The sequence below is a fragment of the Rissa tridactyla genome, chromosome 1 (assembly GCF_028500815.1).
Source record: "Rissa tridactyla isolate bRisTri1 chromosome 1, bRisTri1.patW.cur.20221130, whole genome shotgun sequence".
Lineage (NCBI taxonomy): Eukaryota > Metazoa > Chordata > Aves > Charadriiformes > Laridae > Rissa > Rissa tridactyla.
This window is the reverse complement of record NC_071466.1, coordinates 186932375-186957860: the sequence shown is the minus strand read 5'-3', so window position 1 is coordinate 186957860 and position 25486 is coordinate 186932375. Positions and strand designations below refer to the sequence as shown.

At 40.7% G+C, this 25486-nt stretch overlaps 1 protein-coding gene and 1 long non-coding RNA gene across 4 annotated transcripts in view; one reads left to right on the top strand and one right to left on the bottom strand.

The window, feature by feature from the left end:
* YAF2 (YY1 associated factor 2) overlaps positions 1 to 15551 on the bottom strand; it is a 35116-nt gene extending 19565 nt beyond the window's left edge. For both annotated transcript variants that reach the window (XR_008466586.1, XM_054202791.1), the window contains exons 1-2: positions 15277 to 15551; positions 14971 to 15096 (exon numbers count right to left, since the gene is read on the bottom strand). Coding sequence is in view for 1 of the 2 variants with exons in the window: in XM_054202791.1 (XP_054058766.1) it covers positions 14971 to 15096; positions 15277 to 15302 (152 nt within the window). In the remaining variant the exon portion in view is untranslated. The remainder of the gene's footprint in view (positions 1 to 14970; positions 15097 to 15276) is intronic.
* A 119-nt stretch (positions 15552 to 15670) lies between these two features.
* Positions 15671 to 25153, top strand: LOC128910032 (uncharacterized). 2 transcript variants are annotated; one of them, XR_008466588.1, is made up of 3 exons: positions 15671 to 15791; positions 16278 to 16429; positions 21632 to 25153. It is a non-coding gene; the product is annotated as an uncharacterized LOC128910032 (long non-coding RNA). The 2 variants fall into 2 exon arrangements; XR_008466589.1 differs by lacking the exon at positions 21632 to 25153 and adding an exon at positions 17280 to 17490.
* Positions 25154 to 25486: the final 333 nt, after the last annotated feature.

Genomic DNA, 25486 nt, shown 5'->3' with positions numbered 1-25486 from the left:
TTCTGAGCTGTCGGACTGAGCAGACTTCGTTAAGATACTCAGTATTTTTTCAATAGTACTTCTCCACCACCAGCTTTTGCTATTTCCTCATCTAGCGAGGATTTCAGAAATGCCTTGTTAACATGCCTGCACTTTTACAACCTTCAATTTTTTTAGAATTTGGTAGTAAATTTAATTCTTGTGACAGGAGGTAGACTGAAAATCTTTAGTTGTCTGTATTTTGTAGTGCATTGCCATTGAAAATAAGAGTAAGCCCTGATAAAGGAGGACAGACCTTGGAATTAATTAAATTTAGTCATCTCCTCCTTATAGCTGCAGCCTTTATGCAGAAAATAACAGGATGGGGGCCATTTCCAATGACCATTTTTTAAAGTGTGGAACCCATTTGCTAGCAGCAAACATGTATTTTACTTCAGACAAGTCAATACATTCTTGGAAAATTCATAGCATAATTTTAGTACTGCATCTTGAATACAGGGTTGTATTTCAGGTATTTGTACATAGAAATGCACACTGTTGTGTTACTCAATATTCTGTATCACACTGTTGCTTCTTTATTTTTACATCTTATCATATATTCCTCATCTCCAGACAACACAAAGCCAACCTCATGATGATTATGACTGTCTCTTCATCTAAATCATATCAAATCTTACCCTTAGATACCTAATCAAATAATGTTGTAACTATCCTTTCATAAATATCACTTGACTGGATAATTTCACAAAGCTGTTAAAGACTCTCATATATTGGCTAGCCTAAAATTCTGCAAAACTACATAAAAAACAATTGACACAGTTTAAAACACTTCCACTAAGAGTTTTCAGAAAGCATTTGCAAGACAGTACAAGACCTGGTCTATCGTCTCACCAAGAAAAACCACACATGCTCATTCTACAGAGCCATGCATCTAATAAGCCTACGGACCACCCTGCTCAACACTTCTTGGAACTGTCACTAAAACCAAAAAGACAAACTCCTGTAAAGCTAATATTACTGTAAGTACTTGTTAGTTTTTTCTTAAATAATTAATCTCCTTGAGGAAGAAAGAAAACTCAAATGTATTGTTTTTTCCACTTTAAGTAACTCAATTAACAATATGTCATTGTGAACTAAACAGAACTATTGGAAGAAATAAGATTAGGTTTAACCAAACCCTAATAAAAATCTTGTTTTGCTGATGTTTATATCATACACGTCTTTTAAAAGTCTAAACAGGATACAATTAAATGCATTAAAATCTTACTGAGAACAAAGTCAAATCATTCACACCCCACTCTGTTCTTTCATTACTAGACTGGACCATTTCCCAATACAAATGTACAGGCTTTAAATATCTCATAATTTATTTGAGGATCCTTTTCCACTCAGGTCTATCCTAAATATTAATGTCTCAAGAAGCTAATAGAAATCTGATATCCATAGTAATACTCTAATCTCCATTTTTCTAGTTCACAGTCATTACTGAAATCTCAAGAAAAGCTTATCTTTGCATACTTTTTACTTAATCATCGTATTCTTGCTAGTCCCTGCTCAAATCTCCTTCAACTCCTGTCCTCATTTCTCTAACTACTAAGGTCCACATTCTCAAATATACCTTAACACAGTAACTAGAGCAATTAATTTAAAAATAAAAAGTTGTTCCTAATCTCCAAAGCAAGTAAATGCATACAGGGAGTCAGCGGAAAGATGTGTGATTTTACAGTAAATAGCTTTTTAAAGAAATAGACAAAAAGAAGGATTTGAAAAGGTGGCTTTAGGTAGAAGATTTTGTAAGCGAAAGACTACATCTGTAACAGAGATTATTAGGAGAATATCTTCACTTAGGTATGAAATGTTTTGAGCGATTCTTATGGCATTTATTTCAGTAACTTTTACAGGGTACAGCTATAGTTAAATATTGTAGCAATATTATAGTACAGTATTCTTCCTGCATGTTTTCAAAAATACATTCATTATGCAAAGTTCTAACTATAACTTTGTAATAGAGCTTAGACAGATTTTTTACCCTGCATATCACAGGACAGGTTACAACCAGCAGCTTTGGAATGTGACTTTTTCATGATGGACTGATGATGTAGATTTAGACGCCAGAAGGTCTAAATGGCTCCAGAATGAAATACAATTTTTTTTTTTTCAAAATTCAGTTTCTGTAACAAGTAATACAGTACTTTGAAGTAGAAGATACTAAGAAGCAAATAAAGTTCCCCCATTAATTCTTTTTAACACAATTATAGCCCCACACACACCCCATACACTGATAACGAGTTACTTTACAAATATCAAGTAATTAACATTTCCACTTCCTCGGGCATGTTTTTTCTCTTTTTCAAAAGTCTTTCTGCAAAACAGGTTACAATAAAGCTAGTGATTTTTTGCATCTATGCCCCAGAGTCTCCCCCCCACCCCGAAACTCGTTTTAATAATAGCAAATGTAAGCAACTTCACCTAAGCAGAGGGAAAAATTAAACATATCACAGCTTCCCCAGTCTTCCTCGTTTTGACCTGACCTCTGCCTACAAAGAGCTTAACTTCAAAGAGATTTTTTTTTTTTTAAGACTAGGAATCCATGAAAAACATCGGAGGGCTGAGTCCTATATTTATACAGACATTGCAATGGTGTTGACAGCTTTAAATAAAATAAATGGGACCAAATTAAATTTAGCATCATAATCTTGTTATCATAGCTTACAAATGCACAGGTGAATAATTTCCAAAGATTCAGGAAATTTTTACTTAAATTATTTATAATATATAGAGAAATCAATAGAACCAAGACACACATGCGTGATTTAAATCATTGCAGTAACTGTCCTCATGTAATAATGCAGACAGTCAACAGTCAGTTTGACACATAGTGAATGGCAGAATCTTAATAAACTTCAAGTGAGAAGGCAAAAGTTCAAGTCTTACATTTTAGGCCATTCATTCCAGTTTCTGCACAAATCCATATCACCGAAGTGTAAATTAGTGCAATCTGGCTGTACAAAAGCAAAGAAAAAAATTCCCTATCTTTACCCTGTCAATTTCCCTATCTTTTTACTGATCTTTCTTTGTGCCTCAAGAAGACAATGAATTTTTCAAGTGCTAGTTTAGCAGTAAACATTTAAAGCATGAAGTATTTTTCAAAGTTCAACAGGAGGACTATTTTTGTCAAATGCAAAACACTCATTCCCAAATAATTAGAGAGAATTGTCATGCGTTTCTATACAGAAAACACACACCAGCTTTTAATACATCCTTCCACATATTTGCAGATTAGTAGCTATATATGTTTTGAGACTTGATTTCTTCCATCAGGCAATTTTTTCTAGATTCGATACATAAGCTAAATTTACTTTTTTTAATCACATTTATCTTTAAATGGACTATCACATCTACTCCACAAGCTTTGTGCAGCACCTTGTGCAACAAGAGCTTCTAGGTTCTGCCAGAATGCCAAGAAAACAATATTCCAGAACAAAGGAAACTGCTTTGTCAACTTCACTAAAAACCCAGCACAAACATTTGCTCCATTACCATCACTGATTTTTGAGATCAAGCACAACCAAACCACGACTTACCTCCTAATACCAAAGGAAGAAAAAGAAAAAAAAAAAGATTGATTTCTGCATAAGTACATCAGTGACATTATTTAAAGCAAACGGGAAATCATCAGAAACACTGTGTATACCAAGTAGTATTGCAAACATTGTGGCCAATTAGATCTTGAGAACTGTGGTCTACACAGAAGCTGGCAGTTCACGTTACAAGGCCACTCCTGATTTTTAGCAGTTAAAGTCACATTATGAAAAGCAAAAAAACATTTCCTATTACCAGATCTTGTTATACAAGTACAATAGCTGCTAGCAATTAAATTAAATCACTAGCAGGAGAAGCAGTCTTTAGATTCTGACACAGATCAGCTCACCCTCCCTCAGTCATCAGTACTCTATTAAGCTATTCATAGAATAAAAACTATCAGATTAAACTACGTTTAGCTTGCCGTGTCACATGAATATGCTCCTGCTAATCACCACACAAAGCCATCTTGTGAGAAACTAGTCTTTATTTCTACACTGAAGCAGTTCATGATTAAATAAATGCATCTTCAGCATTGATAATTTACGTTGTTATCCAAAATTATTTTTTCTCATCACCATCACTTCTGTCATATCCTAGAGTGTCAACAGTACATTACACTGCCTCTGCAAATAATACAACTGAATAATTATGACAGTGCAAACAATGGAGCTAGTGGTCTGTATGGGAAAACATAACATAGTCCATATGCATATTGCAGAGTAACAATGCAATTTTTACACATCCTATGTATATTTGAATTCTAACTTTCACTCAGCTCTGATTTCCAGTGCTTTCATATTCCTAGCTGTTTTACAGCGTGAATCACTTATTTGGAATTCACCCATTCAGTGCATTTCTAGCAATTCTGTCTTTCAATAAAAGCTGATTCAAATAGAATAGACTTACAAGACCCATATGGTTTTATCAGTCACTGTATAAATGTGCAGAAAACTACCCCTTGAGGCAGTGTCCCTATTTAATCATTCCCTTAAAGGGAATGCCCTATTTTCCAAATGACATTTAACAGATGAGGCCAGCAAGTCTCCTGAAGACAACTGGTACACTGCACAACAGTCTGCCCTAAGAAGAAATATTCTTATCAGGACCTTTAGAAAGCCCAAATTCATCTCCACGGATAGTTTTTAAAGCAGCCATCAAATGTTATTTTTCCAACAACCAGTTTTAAGGCTTCAACCTCTGTCACACTGTTGTTAGAAATTCTTCCTCATATGCCACAAACTGTGTTCACTGACGCGCAGCATAACAGCTATATTGAAAATATCCTATTTGAGAAACATATGGCTATCAACAAATTTATGTTTCCTAGATGACAATGTGCTACACATGAGCAGGGGTCAGGAAGCTCAATTTCCTTAACAACATCCCCTGAAGAGGCAGTATTTGGGAGTCTGCAGAGAAGGCAGTGGTTACAGTCTTTTAGACCCCTAGATCCTTGGGATTCATGGGGAAGTGACCTCTCCCAACTTCCAATCCCACAAAGGATTGGATCCTCCAGGCTGCTCTTCTGTCCCCTTCCTGTAGAAGCTGTGATGCTTCTTGCACCTATGCAAAAAAACACACGCAAAACATGAGGTTCATACTGATGCAGGAGCACAGGTATTTTTGCACAAAACAGGGTGAACGCTTGGCACAGCTAGTTTTGCGACCAAACGGGAAGGAGTTTGCTTCTGACCCATCTTATTTGTTCTACACTGCAGGGGTGATCTTCCCAGAAGGTTGCAGCATTCTAGAAACTTCCTCCATTCAGAGCCGGCCCCACAAAGACGTCCACCTTGAGTAGGGGAAAAGACTACACTCTTTCCCTAAAAAATCAAGTCTCCATAATGCTCTCCAGAGAAGATGTGTATTAATAGAAAAGGATGCCACATAATCATCAGCCCTCACCTTTTATTTTTCCCTTCTTAGTCAATTACAGAACTTCTAGCTTATGACCCTAATCACAGAATTCAGTGTTATCTGTAAGGAACAACTTTCCTTTCACTGAATGCGTCAAACCAACTTTTTTCAGCTTTTCGATTTAGGAACTCTATTTTTAAAGTAAATTTTAAAACCCCCACTCATTCACACATTTTTTCCTACTGTCATTTGAACTGTGCAGTTCAGATAAAGTATATTCAGGCATTATGGAAATGTTTAAAGATAAGTCCCAAACTTCCAGTAAACTAGAATGGGAATTTTTTTTTTTTTTCAATCATTAATTTCCTTACCACCCCCCAACTCCTAAGAAAACAAGAAAAAACTTGTAGCAGATGTCAAGGTCGTATCTTGTGCTTTTCAATCTGACTTCTGATGGAAGGTTTGCCAGCCAAAAGCCTACCAACAACATTCTGCAGCTGAACTCTCCAAGTTCAAGCCTGCTCTACATCAACGTACCACATACCAGTGGAATGCACTTCAGAGAGAACAGACAATCCTCAGGATCTCTCTGTCCTACTTAAACCAGGGTAAGCTACTGCATGAAAGCATAAAAAATGAACACTTAATATTTTGTTCCACTAGCCTACTTTGAAAGTATTTTGTAGCTGACTGCATCATCCAACAAGACAAGGCATCATTTGATACTCTGAGAAAATCTTCTGCAAAGCATACTGTCCTAACCTGATTTTCAAGATGAAAAGTACAGATACTTGTATCAAGTTTTAAACAGGAACAGGCATAGTGGGCTGTCACAACAGTAAAGGAAAAATTGTTATAAAAAGTCACAGGGAAGAAAATGCAACTTCTCATCACTTTACAGGTGATACAAGAGCTTTCTTCTTCCCAGCTAGACTTCTCTTTTAACATACTCAATCTTATTGTAGGTGTTTATTCAAATCCCAGTAGCTTTTAGACCAGGAGAGCTAATCCTTTTCCCTAGAAAAGATTCAGTGAGCAACAATACTATTGGTGGCACTAAAAACAAAGATGACATTTCTACTACAGAAAGAAGAAAAAAAAAAAGAAGAAAAAAAACCCTAAACACATTGAAACATGTACTACTTATGCCCCAAAGGAAAGCACTTAATCATGGAAACAGAAAGAAAGAAGTATATCCATTATCAGACATAGAAAGAAAGCAAATACCAGATGGCATAAAGGCTTCTTTGCTTCAGTCTCCACACAAAAGTTTAATTCCATACAACCAAATTAAACAAGGGGATATGAGTACAAGTTAGAATAAAAAACAGACTGGGCTACTGAATGTTATATTTGGCAGTCAAGAGCATCTAATGAAATTCACCCTTGGAAACAAATTGTTTAGAGAACTACAGGAAGATGGAAGAAGTCATCAAGTACTGCAGAAGAGAAAAAGAAAAAAGAAGAGTAAAAGAGAAATCACAAGATGGGTAAATAAAAATGCAGGAAGTAGTAGATGACTCAGCCTGACTCAAGTTTCAGCAAGATACTAGAACAAAATTATTTAACAATTGGGAGCATTAAAGGATAAAGCCAATTGGCTTGACAGAGTCTAGTTTCTCTCTTTAATGGGCTAATTGTCCTAGTGACTAGGAGAAAAGCAATACAAGACTTGGGACACAATAAAAAAAATACATTCTCCCACTCAAGCTAGACTACGACTGGGACAAAGTTGTGTGGAATGAAGTTCAAAATTAGGGTCAGTTTGTTTGCTTGTTTGTTTTTTAAAGTTCTCAACCACCAGCTGTAGATGTATGATAGCATTTATAGTGAGGTTCTACTGGTATACTATTTAATATTTTTAATCATGCTTTCGACAAAGGAATAAGGAATAGAACAAGCAAACAGCACCAAGCTGAAAGGCGGTGAGAGCTATCTGCAAAGACCATCCTGAGTTAAGACGACTCAAAAATCAAAACGATGAAATCCAAGAAAGACAGCATAAAGCACCACAGGCCCCATGACTGCATAAAGAAAAATCCTACTTAAGTAACAATGGGACACAAAAGGACACCAGACTGTACTGGATCAAGTAGATCGCAAGGCACAGAGAAGCCAACATCAGGATACTATTGAACAAAAGAAAAATCCTCATTCTGGGAAGTACCAACATCATATATCATAATTTAGCAGGATTCTGGAAAGGCACAGTCCCACTACACCTTACACTAGAAGTGACTCAGATGAAGGTCTGTCCTCATTCTGGGCTACTACTGTAAGAAACAGGAGTGTCAACTGAAGGGTAAAGAATAAAGAATCATGACATAAACCAAAGAAAACTGTCACATATAAGAAAGGGATGATGCAGTTTTGTTTCTGTAAAAAAGACTTAGAGAGAGAAAATGGGTGAACATGGAAACCATAATCCAATAACCAAAGAACTACAAATATAGTGGGCAATTCACTGAGGATAGGGGAGTATAAACCAACTTATCTTACCAACCAGAAAGGCTGGATATCTCGAAAAACATCAAGGGCAAAAAGCACTATAAATAAACTGTCTAAAGGGGTTAGAGTCTCCTTCACTGGAAACTTGTCAGGACAAAGATGATATTAGAAGTTACCCAGGTTTACTGATCCTCTTTCAATACAGAGAGGGTCTAACCCACTGGAAGACCTATTCCATCCTGAGTTCCTAGGGCAACACGGATAAGCCAAATGAGACACATTAGCCTTCGTAGAACCATCCCTGTAATGAACCCAAATGTATTCAAAGCTTTTACTACTTTAGTAATTGTGGAAAACAAACGCCAAGCTATTTTGCGTGGCTTTGCTACAATTCAGTTAAACAAAGCATTTTTAACTGGCAGAACCTACCTCTGACCCTTGCAGTGCCCATTAACAAAGCTGGCCTTCTAGAGAGCAAATCTCCTAAATCCATGATCAGATTCGAGATCTTGGAAAGAGAAGGGTAAGAAGTTTTTCTTCCTGTTCAGCAGCTCAGACATCATTAGTTATCACAGGAGGGGAAGAGAGAAAGTTTATAGAAAGCGATAGGTTTCTTTCTGCTCCATGTTTGTTTCTTTGACTACATAAGGTATATACAAATAGAAGGCCAAGTCACAATGACAGCTACCTAAATTTCTGGCCAAAGATGACTGCTGATATAACTACTATTTTCAATATGATGCAAAAAGAAAAACTAAGCTAGGTTTAAATCAGCTATCGAAGTTAGATCAAACAGGCCCTACTGGGTCTTAGCCCAGTATCGAATGAAATGCGGTTCATTTTGTTCTGGGAAGACCTCATTAAAAAAGAGAAAGGAAAAAAAAAAAAAGCCCAAGCTATAACAGACATTAGGAGTGAGTTACAGAAAAACACCCAAATAAACATCAAACCAAAAATACCAAGCACATGCTTAAAACAAAAAAGCACATTTTTTCATGAGCTGCTTAGAGTAATGGATTATAATATCTGTCAGGTTAAAAACATGACAAAAAAACCAACCAAACAACACACACCCACCCCACCCCACCCCCCGCAAAAAAAAAAAAACAAACCAAACTACTTATGTAGTCTTTCTGAAATATAATCTTTATCTTCTCTTGATTGGCTGACCATTGCATTCTCTATTGCCTACAGAAGCTACACCTATCAACAGCATTCAACAGAGCTGCCCCAATCAATAAAAATTACTTCCTTGTTTTATATGGAAAAACAAAACCTCATTTAACTTGACATGTGCAAAATTCTTAAGTTTCACGATATTTTTCAGGGAAAATAATTCCTAAGTAAATTCCTAAATAATTCCAGAGGTTACTTTTAAAAACTCTTTTAAAACAAGTCCAGAATGACTAGGTTACCTAATGGCTATCTACAGAGCAGAAGAGAACTATTTATTCATGCTCCTCTTCATAATTTAATATTTAAGCTAAAGCATAAAATTTGTCACAGAGAGCTTGATAAAATATGGATTATATATGACTTCTCCACTCACTTCATTCCTGCAAATATTGCCTTCTCCAAACTACCACAAGTTATGAACAGCTCTTCAGTCTGTTAAGCTTGATTCAGTCATGTGTTTGTAAAATCAGCATGACAGGCCGTTCTTCCTCTTTTTCTCCTTCACAACCTGCCCCCTGACACACACATGCGCATGTGCGCACACAGAGGCTGCATACTGGAAAGCAGAAGAGAGAGTCCTTAACAAGCAGTTGTAAACCAGACATGTTAAACCAGATATACAAGATAAGTACCAACTCTCTCTGTCCTGAGCAGTACTGCATTTCAACAGAAATACAAATAGCAGATTTGGTTAAATGTAACTGATTTGTGCTTATAAACATCCAGATGGTACATGACTAAACAAATTGCACATATTTTCTGAAGAGAAATGACCTTGATATCCAAGTTAAAAAATTAAACATTTTATTTATGCCTCTCAAAGCATAAAACAAACTCATGACAGCTTCAAGTAGAGACCTGTATCTCATATTTAGGAGATTGTCAGACATGCTTATAAAATACATGCACATATTGAATGGCCACACTCTCACTCACAATCAAGGAGCACAGACCAAATATCAAGTAAACATAGGAAGATGGCTTCCCGGTTCCTTATACCTCAGACTCTTCAGTCTGGTATGATTTAAAATTGGCTTTTCATACCTTAGGCTGGGAGAAAAGGAATGATTCAGTAATGGAGATCAATAGAGCATAGGACACAGAAGCCATGCCCCCATTCAGCTGGTTATATATGTCTCTACTTCAGCAGTACAGGATGTTCAGAGGTATACATCCCAAATCCACAGAAATTAATCCTGACTTGAGATGACTTTCTCACTCTGCCTACAAATGTCAGGGGCTATTTTATGTAAATGATACTGTACATAGCAGCTCGCCAACATGTGTATCAGAGACAAATATCTAAAAAAAAAAACCAAACAAACAAACAATAACTTCATAGAAGTCACTTGTACTAGTTTTACCTCCTTATTTTCCCTCCTTCTTCCCCCCCGAAAAAAAAAAAAAATAATTTAGGCTTGAATAGTCTAAGTCTCACAGATTCATAGGTAAGATTAAGTTTTTACTGAATTCAAAGAAAGCAATAAAAGTAGTTCTAAAAAATAAAACCATAACAAGCATGAAGTAGTTACATCTTTGTACCACAATCCTTCTCCTATTATTAGCTAAGAGAATATTATTAGTGAAAATATCCTTTGGAATTCTGCCCTTCTTTCCTAATGTGAAAAATCACAGAATGCTCTGTACTCTGGAAAGGGAAATTGATCACGTACCCCTGCCCCCCTTTTTTCCCTTTTATTTACACAGCAGAGTATCACGCCAAGCATTAAGTTTAAAAAGCTGGATTTGCAGTTCCTCCTGTAGTTCTCACTACACTCCCCTGGATGCTCATCCTTCACACCAAATGGAGAAGTGGTTTGTCATAGCATGGGAAAAAGAATGGGATCCTGCAACTAGAGACCAGACTACAATATGCATGCATAAAAACCACATTAAGAAAAGCAAAGCGACAGGTAATTTCAAATCTGGATGCCGTCACCAACCAAATAACAAGAGCATTAATATGATCTGGGGAAGATGGAGCAGAGAGGTGATGGAGCAGTAATGCAGCCTCCTAGAAGACAGAAGAGAGTAGCAAATGTGCATCCCTTTATAGAGAATGCCAGTCCTCTTACGTATTTCTTCCCAGCAAGACTGTGACTCTGAAACTGCAGCTTTACAACACGTCTAAACTACACCGACTAACTGTGTTAGTTGGCAACGAAAAAAACACCAAACCAAACACCTATTGAAGGACAGACAAACGGTGAGGAAATACATGCTGCAGCAAGGTCTGCCCAAGGATCCATCCCAATTATTGAAGGTCAACTAGTATTGGTGTGTGTACTGCTGATTCCGACAGTACCATGAAGAGCAGAAGGAAAGAAAGAAAAGAAATGGTAGCGCGCCCATGGAGGCAACTGTCTTTTGGCAAAGCAGTAATTGTGAGTCAGACCAAATTCAGCAACCCGACTATAACCTCCCCAGGAGCCAACCAATTCTGTTCTGGGTTTTCAATGATATTATTATAATTGCCACTGTTCCTTTTACAATGATGCCAGCCTGGGTTTTTTCAGTGTTCTAGCAATTACTTTACATTTCCATACAACATGAGTGACAGAGGGGGAAAGATGATTTTCAAGTGTTTACGTCTCAGCAAAACTTAAAACAATTTCATGGGGCAAGGAAATCAAACCACTTATTTAGCCTAAGGACTCTTCCTCTTGCCAAACTTCAATGGCTTTTGCAAACAATAGAGCTTCTCAAAGAGATCATACAAATTCTTTATAATGGAAACTATTAGGCAACCTAAATATAGAGTTCGTTACCAGTACCCTCTATAACACAGTACATTAGGGTTCTATTCAGCATTTCTTACTTATGCATCTAATGAACTTCAGCAGATTTGTCCAAGTAAGGAATGATTATTACAGCTCTAGGTTCCTTACATTTATACAACATCTTTCATCTAGAAAGATTTTAAAATGTTTTAAAGGTGACATATAGAAAATTACTATATTCAGTACAGTCTCCTATCAAGAGGAACATAGTAATTTCTCAGTACCCAAGCAACAATACAGAACAATTTAGGTTACAAAGTAAATAAGAAAGCCATGTCTACAGGGGGAATTTAGATCCTCAGCAACATTAACCAAATTGAAGTCTGGCAACGGTTCTACAGTAAAAGGTACAGGGATTTCCAACTGGCAGATAGGAGCTTAGTTTTACTTCTGACTCATGGTACATCTAACTGATACCACACTGGGGCACTGCTTTAATACTAACCCAAAGAGAAGAGTGCTACCTTGGGAATCAGCTACAGCACTTCCAGCAGCGTTCAGGATTTCTCTTGGGCATCCACCACCCAAGCATAGCCCACCATTCACGGTGATACTGCCATGGACAAAGTTGACTTAACTCCATGATACAATATGCTTTGAAAATTCAGTCTATAAGCATATTAAAATATAATCAAGAAGACGTAAGAATTACTTCCACTAATCTTAACAATTTCACCAGTTGTTAAAGATCATAATCCATGTCTAGCCTCTGGCATAAAAGATAATTCTTTCAGACAGAAGAAATTATTCAACAGTGAAAACATCCACAACCCCTACCCCGCACCTGAAAATATATCTGTAAAGTTAATTATACATGATTAGTATAAAAAAAAATACAACTGTTTTAATCAACTTTGCACCTAATTTCCAGTGGCCTTCTTGACTATGATTGCCTGTTTTTCCATCTGCAAATCTGGTTGCATTTAGTGAATTTTAACATGCAGAAGCAGACATTAAACCATTCACCACAAAGAAGCACATTTCTCTGAACTAAAAAAACCAGTGCTTTACAGTGTCTTGTAGACAAAACTCTCATCAGTTAAATAACGCAGTACAAATTTTAGCTAAGCATTACATGCTAAGAACCGTGATGAGGCATCAACTTAATCCAACATGAAGCTTCAAAATGGAAGACTAATAAATAAATAAATAAATAATGCATTCAGAATGTCATTGAAACACCATAGTATCATTATTCTGATGAACACTGATGAAAAACATGCTGTTGTATAGGCAGCACCAGCAAATGTTTTAACAAGGCCCCACTTTGGTCTTTTGGACTCCAGCTCCTTTAAAAAAAAAAAAAAATCCACCCAAATGGCCTTTTGTGTCTCTTTGGCACCCTAATGATTCTCTCCATAGACACAAAAGTCTATACTTACTAGCTCAAACCTAATTTCAGAATTGGGGCCCAAAACGGCCTGGCCTAAAACCTCAACCTGTGTTTATCTCATACCATGTGTAAATCCTGGACTTTGCAAACACGTGAAAATGCAGCCCATTTAAACCTCATGGGAAAAAGAAACCCATAAACCTACTGAGCTACACACTGTTTCTGAGTTTAAATAGAGAAACAAAAATCAATGTATCAACTAAAGCTCTGCATACTAGATCACTGCAGGGGAGAAAGAGGAAACAAAAAAAACCCACCATGAAAAAAGACATTTTGTTGCTAAAATATTAAGAAATTATGAAATATTCAAGCAGGGAAAAAAAGAAGGCAATAATAATACTGGTTTGTCAAGACTATTTTTTTTTTTTCATACTTTTTTTTTTTTTTAAAGTTTAGTGCTTTTATCCAACTGAGTTTCCTGTGCAGCAAAACATAATTTTCAACTGACTTTGCTTATCAAACTGACTGGAGGTTAAAGGGGCTTTACTCATGCTGTTTTAAAGATTTTTGCATTCATTATTTCAGCAGTCTTATTTTGCTCAACGTTACCAATGTGTACACATCTATCTGTGATATAAACACAATGCCATTCTTATAACTGGAAGTCACACTATATGTGACAGATACAATTCCTCTATGCGCATTTACATCACTGATTTTTTTGGGTAAAAATAAATAAATAAATATATTAAAAAAATATATATATAAATCAACTAGTATTCAAAACTGAGTAAGAAGTCTTTTCAACATTCATTCTGATTTTCAGAAGTCTAGGAAATCAACTGTAGAAATAAAGATGAAATCTTTTTTGTCAAGTAATTGGACCCAACCTTGCACTTCGGATTTCACACATGTAACATTTGTTGCAAGTCACATTCAGCACTGCTTTGGTGGATATCTCAAATGTAATTGCTGCTTTTGATAGGACTGCAACTTTTATCACCACTTCAAAACTTCTCTTGCTGAGGGGATTAACCCATAGGTATGACAACCATAACAAAGGATGCTTCAGCAATATTCTCTTTGGTTAGCATGCCGCGGCTACAAGTGCACTCCTGTTGGTTCTATAAAAAGCCTCCATCTCCCAAGCACGTACATTTAGGCCACGATACTGAAAAAAAAACCCGGCAGAGGCAGGAACCAGGTAATCCACCGCAAGCTTTCCGCCGGGCGCAGGAGAGACAAGGTCCTCCTGGGAAGTCACGGATGCGCAGGGTGGCACTTCCACACCATTCAGCTCATCAACAAATTCCTCCCCTAAACGGCCAGGGGAGGAATTAGCTGCCCTCTACAGCCCCCAGAAACCTGCACGGCGATGCTCTGTGACGAAAAGCAAATTAGGAAAATATAATAATAATATTTTAAAAAGAAAAGGGGGGGGTGGGTGGTATTTATGAGGTAAAGTTAAACTCGTAGGAAAAAAAAAATGAGTTTAAAAGAAAAATTAGCAGCACACACACATCGCTCCCCAGCTTGGGGCACGTCTACTGGGGAGCCCCAAGTAGACGTGCCCCAAGCCGGGGACCCGTTGGGCGGCCTCCCGCCGCCCCGATGTGGTGAGGGAAGGCGGCTGTGACAGGAATCGCTTCAGGGGACACCCCCACACCCCCCCGGCCAGGGGCTCCCGGGGGAAACGTGACCCGATTCCTGTCACAGCCGCCTTCCCTCACACCCCGGGGCGGCGGGAGGCCGCCCAACGGCTCCTTCCCCCCACCCCCGCCGCCTTCCCTCAGCCGCCGCCGGGCGACCCACCGTGTGGAGGTGCCCTTCCTCACGTCGCACATCATGCACTTGAAGGCCTCGGCGCTGTTGCGGAAGGTGCAGACGCTGCAGTCCCAGTAGCCCTCGTCCGAGGAGGGTTTCGGCTGCCGCTTCGGCCTGCGGGGGAGACACACAAGGGGCAACACCGGGCGCGAACGCCCTCACGCCACCGCCTCCCCTCCACCCCCCACCACCCCCCCCCGGCGGCCGCCATCGCCGCCGGCTCCGCGCACCCGAGAGGGCCCGGGGAAAGGAGGAGAAGGAGGAGGAGGAGGCGCCGCCGCCGCCTGCCCCTACCTGGTCGGGCTCTTCTTGTCTCCCATGCCGGCTCCAGACGCGGCCCCGGCGCGGCCCTTTGTGTGTTTGTCAATAAGGAGGAGCGCGGGGGGTCTCTCTGGGCTCTAACGGGGACCCGGGGAGGAGGAGCCGCCGCCGCAACCTCCAGCTGTCGGGGAAACTCCTGCCGCCGCCGCTGCCCCCTCCTCCCTCACGTGTCCCCCCGCCGCCAACCAGCGGCCGCCCGCAGGCCGCGGCGCCCGGCGGGCCGCGCACGGCGGCAGGTTCGCAACCGCCGGCGGCGGCTCGGGCGCTGCGAGCCGGGCGGCGGCGGCGCTGGCGGCGGCGGGGCCGGGGCGCCGCGGGGGCTGCTGGGGGCGGGGGAAGGAAGGAAGGAAGGGAGGGAGGGGGCCGGCGGCGAGGGGCGGCCCCGGTGGAGGTTTGGCCTGCGGGAGCCCCGCGGCCATTGTCCCACCGGGGAGCGGGGACGAGCCGCCCCGGACCGGGGGGGGCACGGCGGCCTTCCCCCCGCCGGGGTAGGCTGAGCGGCCGGGGGAGGTGGGGGTTGCGCCGGGCCTGGCGGGGAGGAGCTGCCTCGCGGCTCTCTGGGACCCATCTCTCGGAGGCCGCGGCCGAGGGAAGGCCGCGGGGAGCCGGCGGGGTGATGTTGGAGCCGGGGAAGCGGCAGAGGGGCTGGAAGGGTGAGGGGGTGCTGGGCAAAACGGGCTGACCGGAAGATGGAGCGATTTAAAGCGGCCTGCACGGCTCTCCCCTGGCTTTTCTGTGTAACGGGGTATGGCTTGTATAGCGTCTAGATTGCCTTGTTCTCTCTCCCAAAGAAAGTGCTCCAGGCCTTGCTTTACAGTAAGAAACGGGTGGGGGTAACTAAACATGAGGAAAACCTTGTTCTAAACCAGCCCGTTGTCCTGAGGCGGGTGGAGAAGATGATGGGTACCCCTAGAGAACCAGGGGGGAGCGGTGTTACCCAGTACTCATGTGCTTTTGTGCTTAAACGCTTACAGCTACGCCGTGGTTCACATACAGCATAGCAACGTGAAGCAAAACGCCGGTGTTTTATTACCTGTATCATCTCAGTGCACCGGAGCCCCGGTCACAGGCCAGGATGCCATTTTGCAAGATGCTGTGCAAACAGAACAAAGAGCACATGTCCCAGGTCCGTAACAAAAGGCGGCGGTTAGAGGCAGGTAGATGGCAGAGTGCAAGCAGACAGTGAAATGATACCGGTCAGCATTGTAGTGGTCACAGCTATTTTTGCTGCGCTGTCTTTGTCAAGAAATGATGGGATTTCCAGAAAGAAATATGCCCAAGGGGAGCTTTACACAAGGGTGTGAAAAAGCATAACTGAAGATGTAGACTTCTTTGAAAATTAAACAAGTGAACAAAGGAGAAACTTTCTGACACTGAAGGCAAGGTTGTCAAAAAGAATTTCAGATAGAAATTCTGGGGTATGAGAAAGAAAAGGAAAATGTAGGTAAAGTGCTTGGTGTTGTCTTAGGGAAGCAATGAAAGACTCATTAGCTGGAATGTTACATTTATGTAAAAGCACTAATACTTTTAAAAGATTCACAGTTTTCTGTGTCTCTCTAGCAATCTTGTACACCAGCAATTTGAAGCCTCTGTAGTATTTCCTACTTGTGATTGGCCATTTATCCTAATTTCCTTCTGCAGTCACATCCTGCTTCTAGCATTGTAATTTTCCCTGACTCCTGTTTTTTTTTTCCATATTTGCCTTGCCTTTTCCTTTCTTCCTCTATTGCAGTTTCTTTTTCTTCTCTTCTTATGCTTCTCATAGAGCCTTCTGTAAATGACGGATAAAATGTATGGATTGCACATCTGAGTATAGGCCATGCCAGGCAGAGACAGCTGGCCTGGGTTTGCTGGTATTTAGTTAGACATCTACATGAAGGAGGTGCCCAGACCCAACCCCCAGTGGGGAGGAACAAGCTCCTGCTGAAGGTGGTTGATCCAATGCTAAGACAGGCATATGATTTTCTGTCCTGCAGGGACCATTTCTCTCCATTGACTATAAAGAGAGCTTTGCACCAGTAGTCCAGAACTGGACTTCTACTCTTTAAACTTACGGAATTACATGAGGTGACTCACATGTGCTTGAACCTCACGCTACGTAGAAATCTCTGGACAGGAAGCAGTGGAGAAACCTGTCCCTCATGCGCCCTTTTCCATAGTGCGCTCTCTGCTGTGTAAATAAACATATTCTTTCTCCACTTTCAGAAAGCAATTATTTTGAAACAACCTCTTTCTCTTGACCTTTCCTCTGTCGCAGCCTACTTCTTTTTCCATACCAATTGTGAGAAACAAAACAGAACTTCCACTGATGGTTACAAAACGCTGGGATATGTTGTAATCCCCCAGGAACCACTTTTGGAGAGAACTGTTTCTAATCAGCAGGGGGAATTGCAACTGCCAGCCACAAATGTTATCCCTAACAGCCGAGTAATCTTTCTGGTTGTTGTGTTCCAGACCTTCTGCTGTATGGCCATCACCCAAACCACTGCGCTTAAAGATCGTGATGTTTTCCCAGCAGCATTGGGACTTTTTCCCACTGAACTCCCAACTAATCCCTATTTTGGGAGCTGAAAGGTGATTGGGATGGTGCATTTAAAAGTTCAGGTGTATGGGTCGTGGTGCCCGTCACATGGTGCTACCTAGGGGTCTGTGCAAGGATGCGTTTCAGTCTTAAGTAACACTGGAGAGGAAAAAAAGGCTGTTTTCCTCACACCTTGTTGTGCCCTCAGATAGGAGCACAAGAGAGCACCAGTGAAAGCACTGAGCTATCCCATGTCACCTCTGCAACTGAAACAGTGGTGGAAAGCATCTTCTAGCAGCAGTGCAGGAAAGCCTATGCATAATAGCCAAATGCTTAATGGAGAGATTTAGGAGGACTTTGCTACAAACTGACAAAATTAAGAATTCCATAGCCAGACATTTTGTTATCCAGTGATACCCATGTGAACCCAGAAAACTCATCTGTCTGCTAAATATTTGTATGGCACATGATCTAGATAGTTTGAATAACAAAATCGACGGCATCAGTATTAGCAGTATTTGCTACATTTAAAAAACAGCAAAATTTAAAAAAATGTTTCAGAGAAAGAAAGGGGATGAATGAACCTTCATTTTGAATTCCCCTAGTCTTAAGTTTGATTTCCTCTAGAAGTACAATTATTCTGGAATAGTTATTTGCACCCTATTTTAATTGAGCTAAAGTAAACACATCTTTAAGACACAAGGGCTAGGCAATACAATTGTCTCTTTGTACATCAAGCAGTCACTCTCTAGCTAGTGTTTGGTCTCTTATCTTAAAATTGACTTTTTTTATGGCATTGTACTAGGGAAATGCTCACAGAATGATTATGGTATTGAAGATGATATGCTGATAGCTTTGTGGAAGTTAAAGATCTAATAATATTTTCAATATCTTACGGTATAAATGTTCTGGCATGCATGACTTCCCAGTTAAAAGTTTATTCATATTAAAGAGGATGAGAAAGGGGATGGTAGCAATTTGTAAGCATCTTTTTGTGTGAAAATTCTTGCTGCAGAGAAAATTACAGTTGTTCCTGAAAAAAAGTGTTCACATATGAGGTTATTTAACAATAGGCTGTTGCTTTGTAAATCCATATGAAGACTTGCCATTTAGTCAATACTTGAACCATTGTTGCACACATCAAACCTATGCCAGTTGCTGCATTACCAGCATCTTGAGCAATTAAGTAAGCACTTTGTCACTGCTTGAGTGTAAAAAACTCTCCATAAAGACGATTATCATTACATTGTAGATAAACCACCTTTTAATACCTATTTATAAAAAGGAAAAGTACTTAAGTATAAAATTGCACTGGAACAAATGCAGGTTATTCTAGCACAGTGTATCTGTTTTGCTTGGGTTGCACTGATTTAATAAAATCAACACAATTAAGTCAATTCATGGGAATTTGTCTGGTGAGGTTTTTTAGCATGTGTGGTGTAATGAGGCCCGAATCCTGTCTGGGCTTCTATATGCTACTGCACAGAGCTTTTGAAAAGTGAAAGACACTTGCAGACCCTATAATAAAGGCAGTATGAGCGGTGACAGTGAGAACTGCCCCTCCAGCATGTGTTTGCTCGGCCTTGGGGTCAGCCCAAGCTATCAAAAAAGTATCGGTGGCTCCTCGCCATCCACGCTGCTCTTTTTGGTGTGTGGAGGCTGGAGAGTGAAACTCTGCATTAGAAAGGGCTGGGGCAGAGAGGGATCACACCTAGACTACAGAATCACACAGAATCACAGAATGGTAGGGGTTGGAAGGGACCTCTGGAGATCATCTAGTCCAACCCCCTGCCAGAGCAGGGTCACCTAGAGCAGGTTGTACAGGAACGCGTCCAGGCGGCTTTTGAATGTCTCCAGAGACGGAGACTCCACCACCTCTCTGGGCAGCCTGTGCCAGTGCTCTGCCACCCTCAAAGTAAAGAAGTTCCTCCTTATGTTTAGGTGGAACTTCCTGTGTTCAAGTTTGTGCCCGTTACCTCTTGTCCTGTCACTGGGCACCACTGAAAAAGCTGGTACATCATAACATCAGAGAGTCTGCACTTAACTTGAGTGTACAAGCCTCACCTAAACATGTTATATACTTTTTAGGGAACTACTGCATTCATGAGATTGGTTCACCATCATATCCTTCAGGTTTCACACAGGTAGAATGTCCCTGACATCAGCAGAGATATGCTGCCGTGAACCTGGAGTAACACAACGGTGAATAAATCCAGGAGTCTTTCTTGGGCTGTAATTTGACTGTATGTTTGTGTGAATTTGGCTCCAAACACGTAAGACAGAGGATTGTACACAGAACACTCACAGGTTATAGTGCAGCAGCAGTAGTTTTGTGTGTAGGATCAAAAAAAAATTTGAGCATAGTGGTCATTTTTTATATTTGGCCTCTATGGACTGGAATGAAATTACCAAACCACTAAATTTCAGACGCTTGGTAATTATCGAATAATCATTTCAGTTACTGCCTACTTCTCATTCGCTCTACTGGTTTCGGCCCAGCCTTTATCCTTGCAGATTTTGCAGTGAATTTAAAAGATGACAAATGTTCAACTCTAAAGTCTCTGTACATCCTCTGCTTCATCACAGAAAACTCTTAAAGTAGAAGCTTCCCTACTTTTCCCATTCAGCCTTTCTCGGAGGTAATCTGAGGTGTGAAGGATCACTGCCAGGAATAAAAGAACATTCTCAACACTCATTAAATATTTCTGGTCCTTTTGCTGAGATTCCCAGGCACAGTGGCACAGATGACAGTCTTTTAGACTGAAGATGATAATTCATTTTGGGTAGGTCACTAAAGAATGTTAATAAATAATACTGGTACTTAATTCTTCTATCACACCTCCCCCAGGAGAGGTCTGCTAAAAACTGCCTGTGAATGCTTGATTGAAGGTATGCCAGGCAATGGCTTCAGACGCTGGAAAGGTGTTCACACACCCTGTGTCTGGACTTGAGGAGCCACTGGAAGTTTCCCTCCTACCAAATGGTGAAAGATTGGCTTCTCCAGGGCAAATGGTTCAAAGTGGCAAAGCTGGGGTCTTGCTTTGAAGCATCTATAAAGGGAGCAGAGGGAGGCAGGGCTCACTGGTTTCCGGGAATTTGGATCTCTGGGGTTAAAGGAACAGGAGGGAAGCTGCCATTAGCAACTATTTAAATTTGGGGCTAAATCTTTCCCTGGCTGCTCCTGTCAAGGTGAATGGAGGTAGCATCCAGTACATCCTCTGCCAAGGGGGATTCATTCAGGCAAAGCCAGAGTCCCCCGAGGACGAATGGGTATGCATTGCAGAGGCTCCTTTAAACAGAAACAATCTCTGTCTTCAGCTGCCAGCTCTTGCTGACATCAGCATAAAATCTAGCTGGTTACAGGGGTGAGCACATACGTACCTTGATTAGCAAGCCAAGCTCCCTCGGGGCTACAGGAGAGAAAAAAAAATCCCACTCTCAATGCTATCTGCTCAGGTCTGCTCCTCAATTTCATCATCTGCCTTTATCCCTCCTACTTTGCTCCCTCTTTCCCTCTCTGCTATTGACGTCTTCCTTGTTGCTTTTCTTTCCCTTTTCTTGTTTCTCTGGATGTGTTCCTTCACCCTGCTTCCTCTTTTCTTTTCCTCCCTCTCTTTACATCTGAGATGTATCTTTCTAGTTGGTCTTTTGTACTGCTCATTCTGCCCGCTTCATCCTCCAGTTTCTGTCATGTTTCCCTCTTCTCTTGCTTGCTTTTCACCTTCACTGATGCTCTCTCTTTTAGGAGTTGTTTTAAAGCATTAAAATCTGGCCAGAGGTTGAGTTTCCTATTTTTGTGTCGTGCAGGTGGCAGGCTTCCAGTGGAAACAGTGCCAAAGGAGGAACAGCAGCCCAGAGGAGATTTCACACTTTACAGCAATATTTAAAGCATTCTGAATCTGATTAGGGGATATGGCTGAAAGTCACATAGCTTCCTGGTCCTACATGGCATTTTTTAAAAGCTGTCAGAGCAAAAAATGAAATACTGGAACTAAAGCCCCTAAGCAAGTTCCAGCTTCAGTTCAGTGCTCCAACGCCGTGTCAGTCAGCACGCAAACACCTACTGCAGCAGCTGGATTCACAAGTGCCATAAGCCACCTTTGGATCAAAAGTGCCATTCTTTTTTTTTTTTCCCCTCACTGCAAATCTCTTTTATAAATTCCTCCAGATTTGCTTTGAGATCAGAATTTGACTTACAGGCATTATCTCTGACGAACGAAGGGGAAAGGGTGAATGTGTAGCACCGTGGCATCAGGAGGAAAAAAAAAGGATATTGCAGATGTACTGCTTTTTTTTCAGATGTAGTAGGAGTAGGGAATGAACAAACCAACCTTCTGTCAGAAAAAAAACACACAAAGATGATGAGTCCTTAAGAAGAATGCCTTCTCTGTGTATGATAAAAAGTATATTTCACTGCTTATAGCTATATATACACACATACACACACACACAGAGACATGGGTACATAAATATTCAAAACATTTGCAAATTTGTCTTAAAGGGTATTCTACCATCAGCTCACTACATTTTCAATACTCTGAGGTAAGAAATCTCCATGAGAAACCTCTCGTGTCCCCTTTTCCCAATTTCCACGCGATTCTAGGTAAGGGAGAGAAAGATGGATTTAATAAAGGTGCAGCATGCAGGAGTGCTGGTAAGAGATCTCACAATTTTTTTTTGGCTTGGAATCACTGGCTTTGTCTCAGTTTGGCAACAGATTGTATCCTTCGTGACATAATCCATGTCAGTATCCTCCGCCTCCAGCCCCAGTGTTATGCTTTCCATTTCCCCCCCTTTTTTTTTCTCCTTTCAATTAAATGAATATAAAATATAGCGCCTAAACAACAAAAAGGAACAAAAAAAGCACAGGGATCCGATCCAGCTAATAGAACACATCACCCTGTGGGTTCAGAATCAAGGCCAGGCGAGGAAGCCTCTCCCCTGAGGAGAGGACCATTTCCCTGCCGCTGTGCTCAGGTTATTGCAGCACCAGCATCCCTGAATAACCAGGCACTGCCTCTTACCACCCCTCCATCTCTCTCCCCGTCCTTTTGGCTGGACTTGTGTAGCTGCAGAGACAAAATGTTTGGTAGGAGCTCTTTACAGTGCTGCTTTTTTTTTTTTCAGAACAGCTAAATATATAAATGAGAGAGAGAAAGAGTAACGAAGTCCTCTAATTAACATGGAGTGTACCCTCAGGCTTTGCCTGTAGGTTCAGAGCACTGTCTGTTGCGAGCCCGTCGCACTGACAGGTGGTCTGGGGCTGGGAGAAGCCGGAATCTCCCAGAGGAACCTGTCAGTCAACATGGATCGGTGTTGATTCCTCCTGCTAGGTAATTGCTCAAGTAGAAGGCTCTCCAAATTGTTCAGGCTTCAAGAAGAACTGATCAAATAAAAGGCTGTCTAATCTTGCAGGGCTGCTATTTTTACAATGATTTAAACCTTAAAAAAAAATAGCGCCCTGGGAAAAAATGTTGCCGTTATCAAGATGGTCATGAGAAACACCATCACTGGAAGCTAAACATTGAGGTCAGGCGACTTCTTTACGAAGCAGCTGCACCGCAGGGTCTCACCGGGGTCTCGCCTGCAAACGACCGGGGAGGCTGCAGGGCTAACGCTGCCAAAGCACACCGCGGATGCAAAAGCGCTGCTCTCGAGCTAAACTGCCGCTCTCTGCCTGCTAAAAAGGAAAAGGAAACGCAGTTACACACGAGGGAGTTTGAAAAAATGACAAATTTTGCTACTTAATTCTGAATTGCAGTTATCATCATCTGTAGCCATCACGTACGTTTGACTAACCCTCAGGATGCTCTCGTGCAGCCGCACAAAGAAATCTTCAAAGACACCCTGGGATCAAGGCAGTGTAAGCACAAGCTTTAAGTCAGCTTTGCGTGACAGCTTCTGATTTATGCTTTCAAACGTACCCACAGATCTCTGCCTCAGTTTGTTAGTTACCACTCGCAAAATACATAAGGGCATGCAGTCCCTTAATATACCTCTCCCAGAAGAATAAAGATCTTTATACATGCTCTATTAAATTAGATGGTTCGGAGAAGAATTACATTTTCCTGAAGACTGGATTTATGAAAAGACTATCTAGAAGCTTCTATTTTTAATTAATTGCAAATTCTGTAGCATTCTAGACAACTTTAATATCCAAATTTGTCCTCACTAAGTCTATTTAACTGCTACCCTTTTCATATAAACATTGATAAATAATGCTAAGAATGAAGTGTTGAATGTCTTTTTTATGACACTAGTAGAACATACAGTAAAGGCTTTACCATTTCCCTTATCCTTGGGGAAGTACTTAAGCAGATAAAGTAATTAATAATGTGAGTTCCTAGCTTACATAGTAACAACAGAATATTTGTTAGCCGCACATGTAAGAAGATTTCAAATAAGTTCTGTAGTTCTATCTGTAGTTCAATTCTTTGAAAGAAAAAGAAATCCTATAATTGGATTTATTTGTTGAAAAAAAAGCTGTTTCGCAGTTGAGAAGGGAGACGTAGCAGAAACTCTTTAACCACATCTCCCATTAATGTGCAGTAAAATGAGCTAGATACTCTGCTTGGGATAACCAACATGCCTTTATGCAAGCTGTTTGACCTGTACACTTAACTCCAGATAAGAATCTGTCTCTGTGTAATCAAAAGTAGAAGATAACAAACTGTATAGCAGACATAGGGAAAAAAAACACCTCAAGACGACAGCGGCGGGAAATGATTGATTGACTTTGTGTTCCTTTGGTAACCTCAGGAGGTCAAATGCAAGAGAGGTCGTAGAGCTTCAAAGTCTAAAAAGTGCACATATTCTAAGAGCTGCGTTCTGTCTGCTTAGGAGTTTGCCTGGGATGTTAGCCAGAATAGCACTGCAAGAGCACCTGACAGATAAAATTAAAGCATGAATCATAATCTCTCTGGTCTGCCAAACTGAGCCTTATTCAACTTGTAGCTTTAAGATAGATTACAGTTTATAATTTGATGTCATGTCCAAAAGCTAACTACCCCTTAATTTCAAACAGTGTTGTGGGAAGGTTGTGTATTTGCGCTGGGGTACAAACTTGGGTTTGTGTGATGAGAACTGAGTGAAGGGAGTTCAAAATCATCATGGTTTCTATTGTTTAAATGTAAATGAAATACCAGCTGGACATTTGCCAGGATAAGATATCATTCTGACAGAGCAGAACGCTCAAGTATATCGAGCGAGCTCTTTGGATTAGTCTAAAAGAATAAAGGACATTGTAACTCTCTTACAAGGCAGGGAAAACGTGGAATGCTTCAAAACCAAGCCTTCAAAATAGCATTGATAATAAATGATTTAAATGGCATTTGGAATATGGAATTCTTGATGTTTGAAACCTTTTTCTTAGATATGAGGAAGAAGGCAGGCAGACTAGACCTGGAAGAAAGCCTATGATAGGGTAGAAGGGCATTATTTTCATTAATGCTAGCATTTTTGATAGGCTAATCTTCCAAAACAAATCTACTTAATCTATTATCTTTGAAGCTATACAATTGGTTGGGTACCATAGTAAGTATCATCCTTCCAATTTTCATTTTAGACGCTGTAGCAGTCAAACGATGATACAGCTTCAAAGAGTAATACGACATAGTTTGAAGTTCAATTTATCATGCTGGTAATGGACCAACCACTGGGATT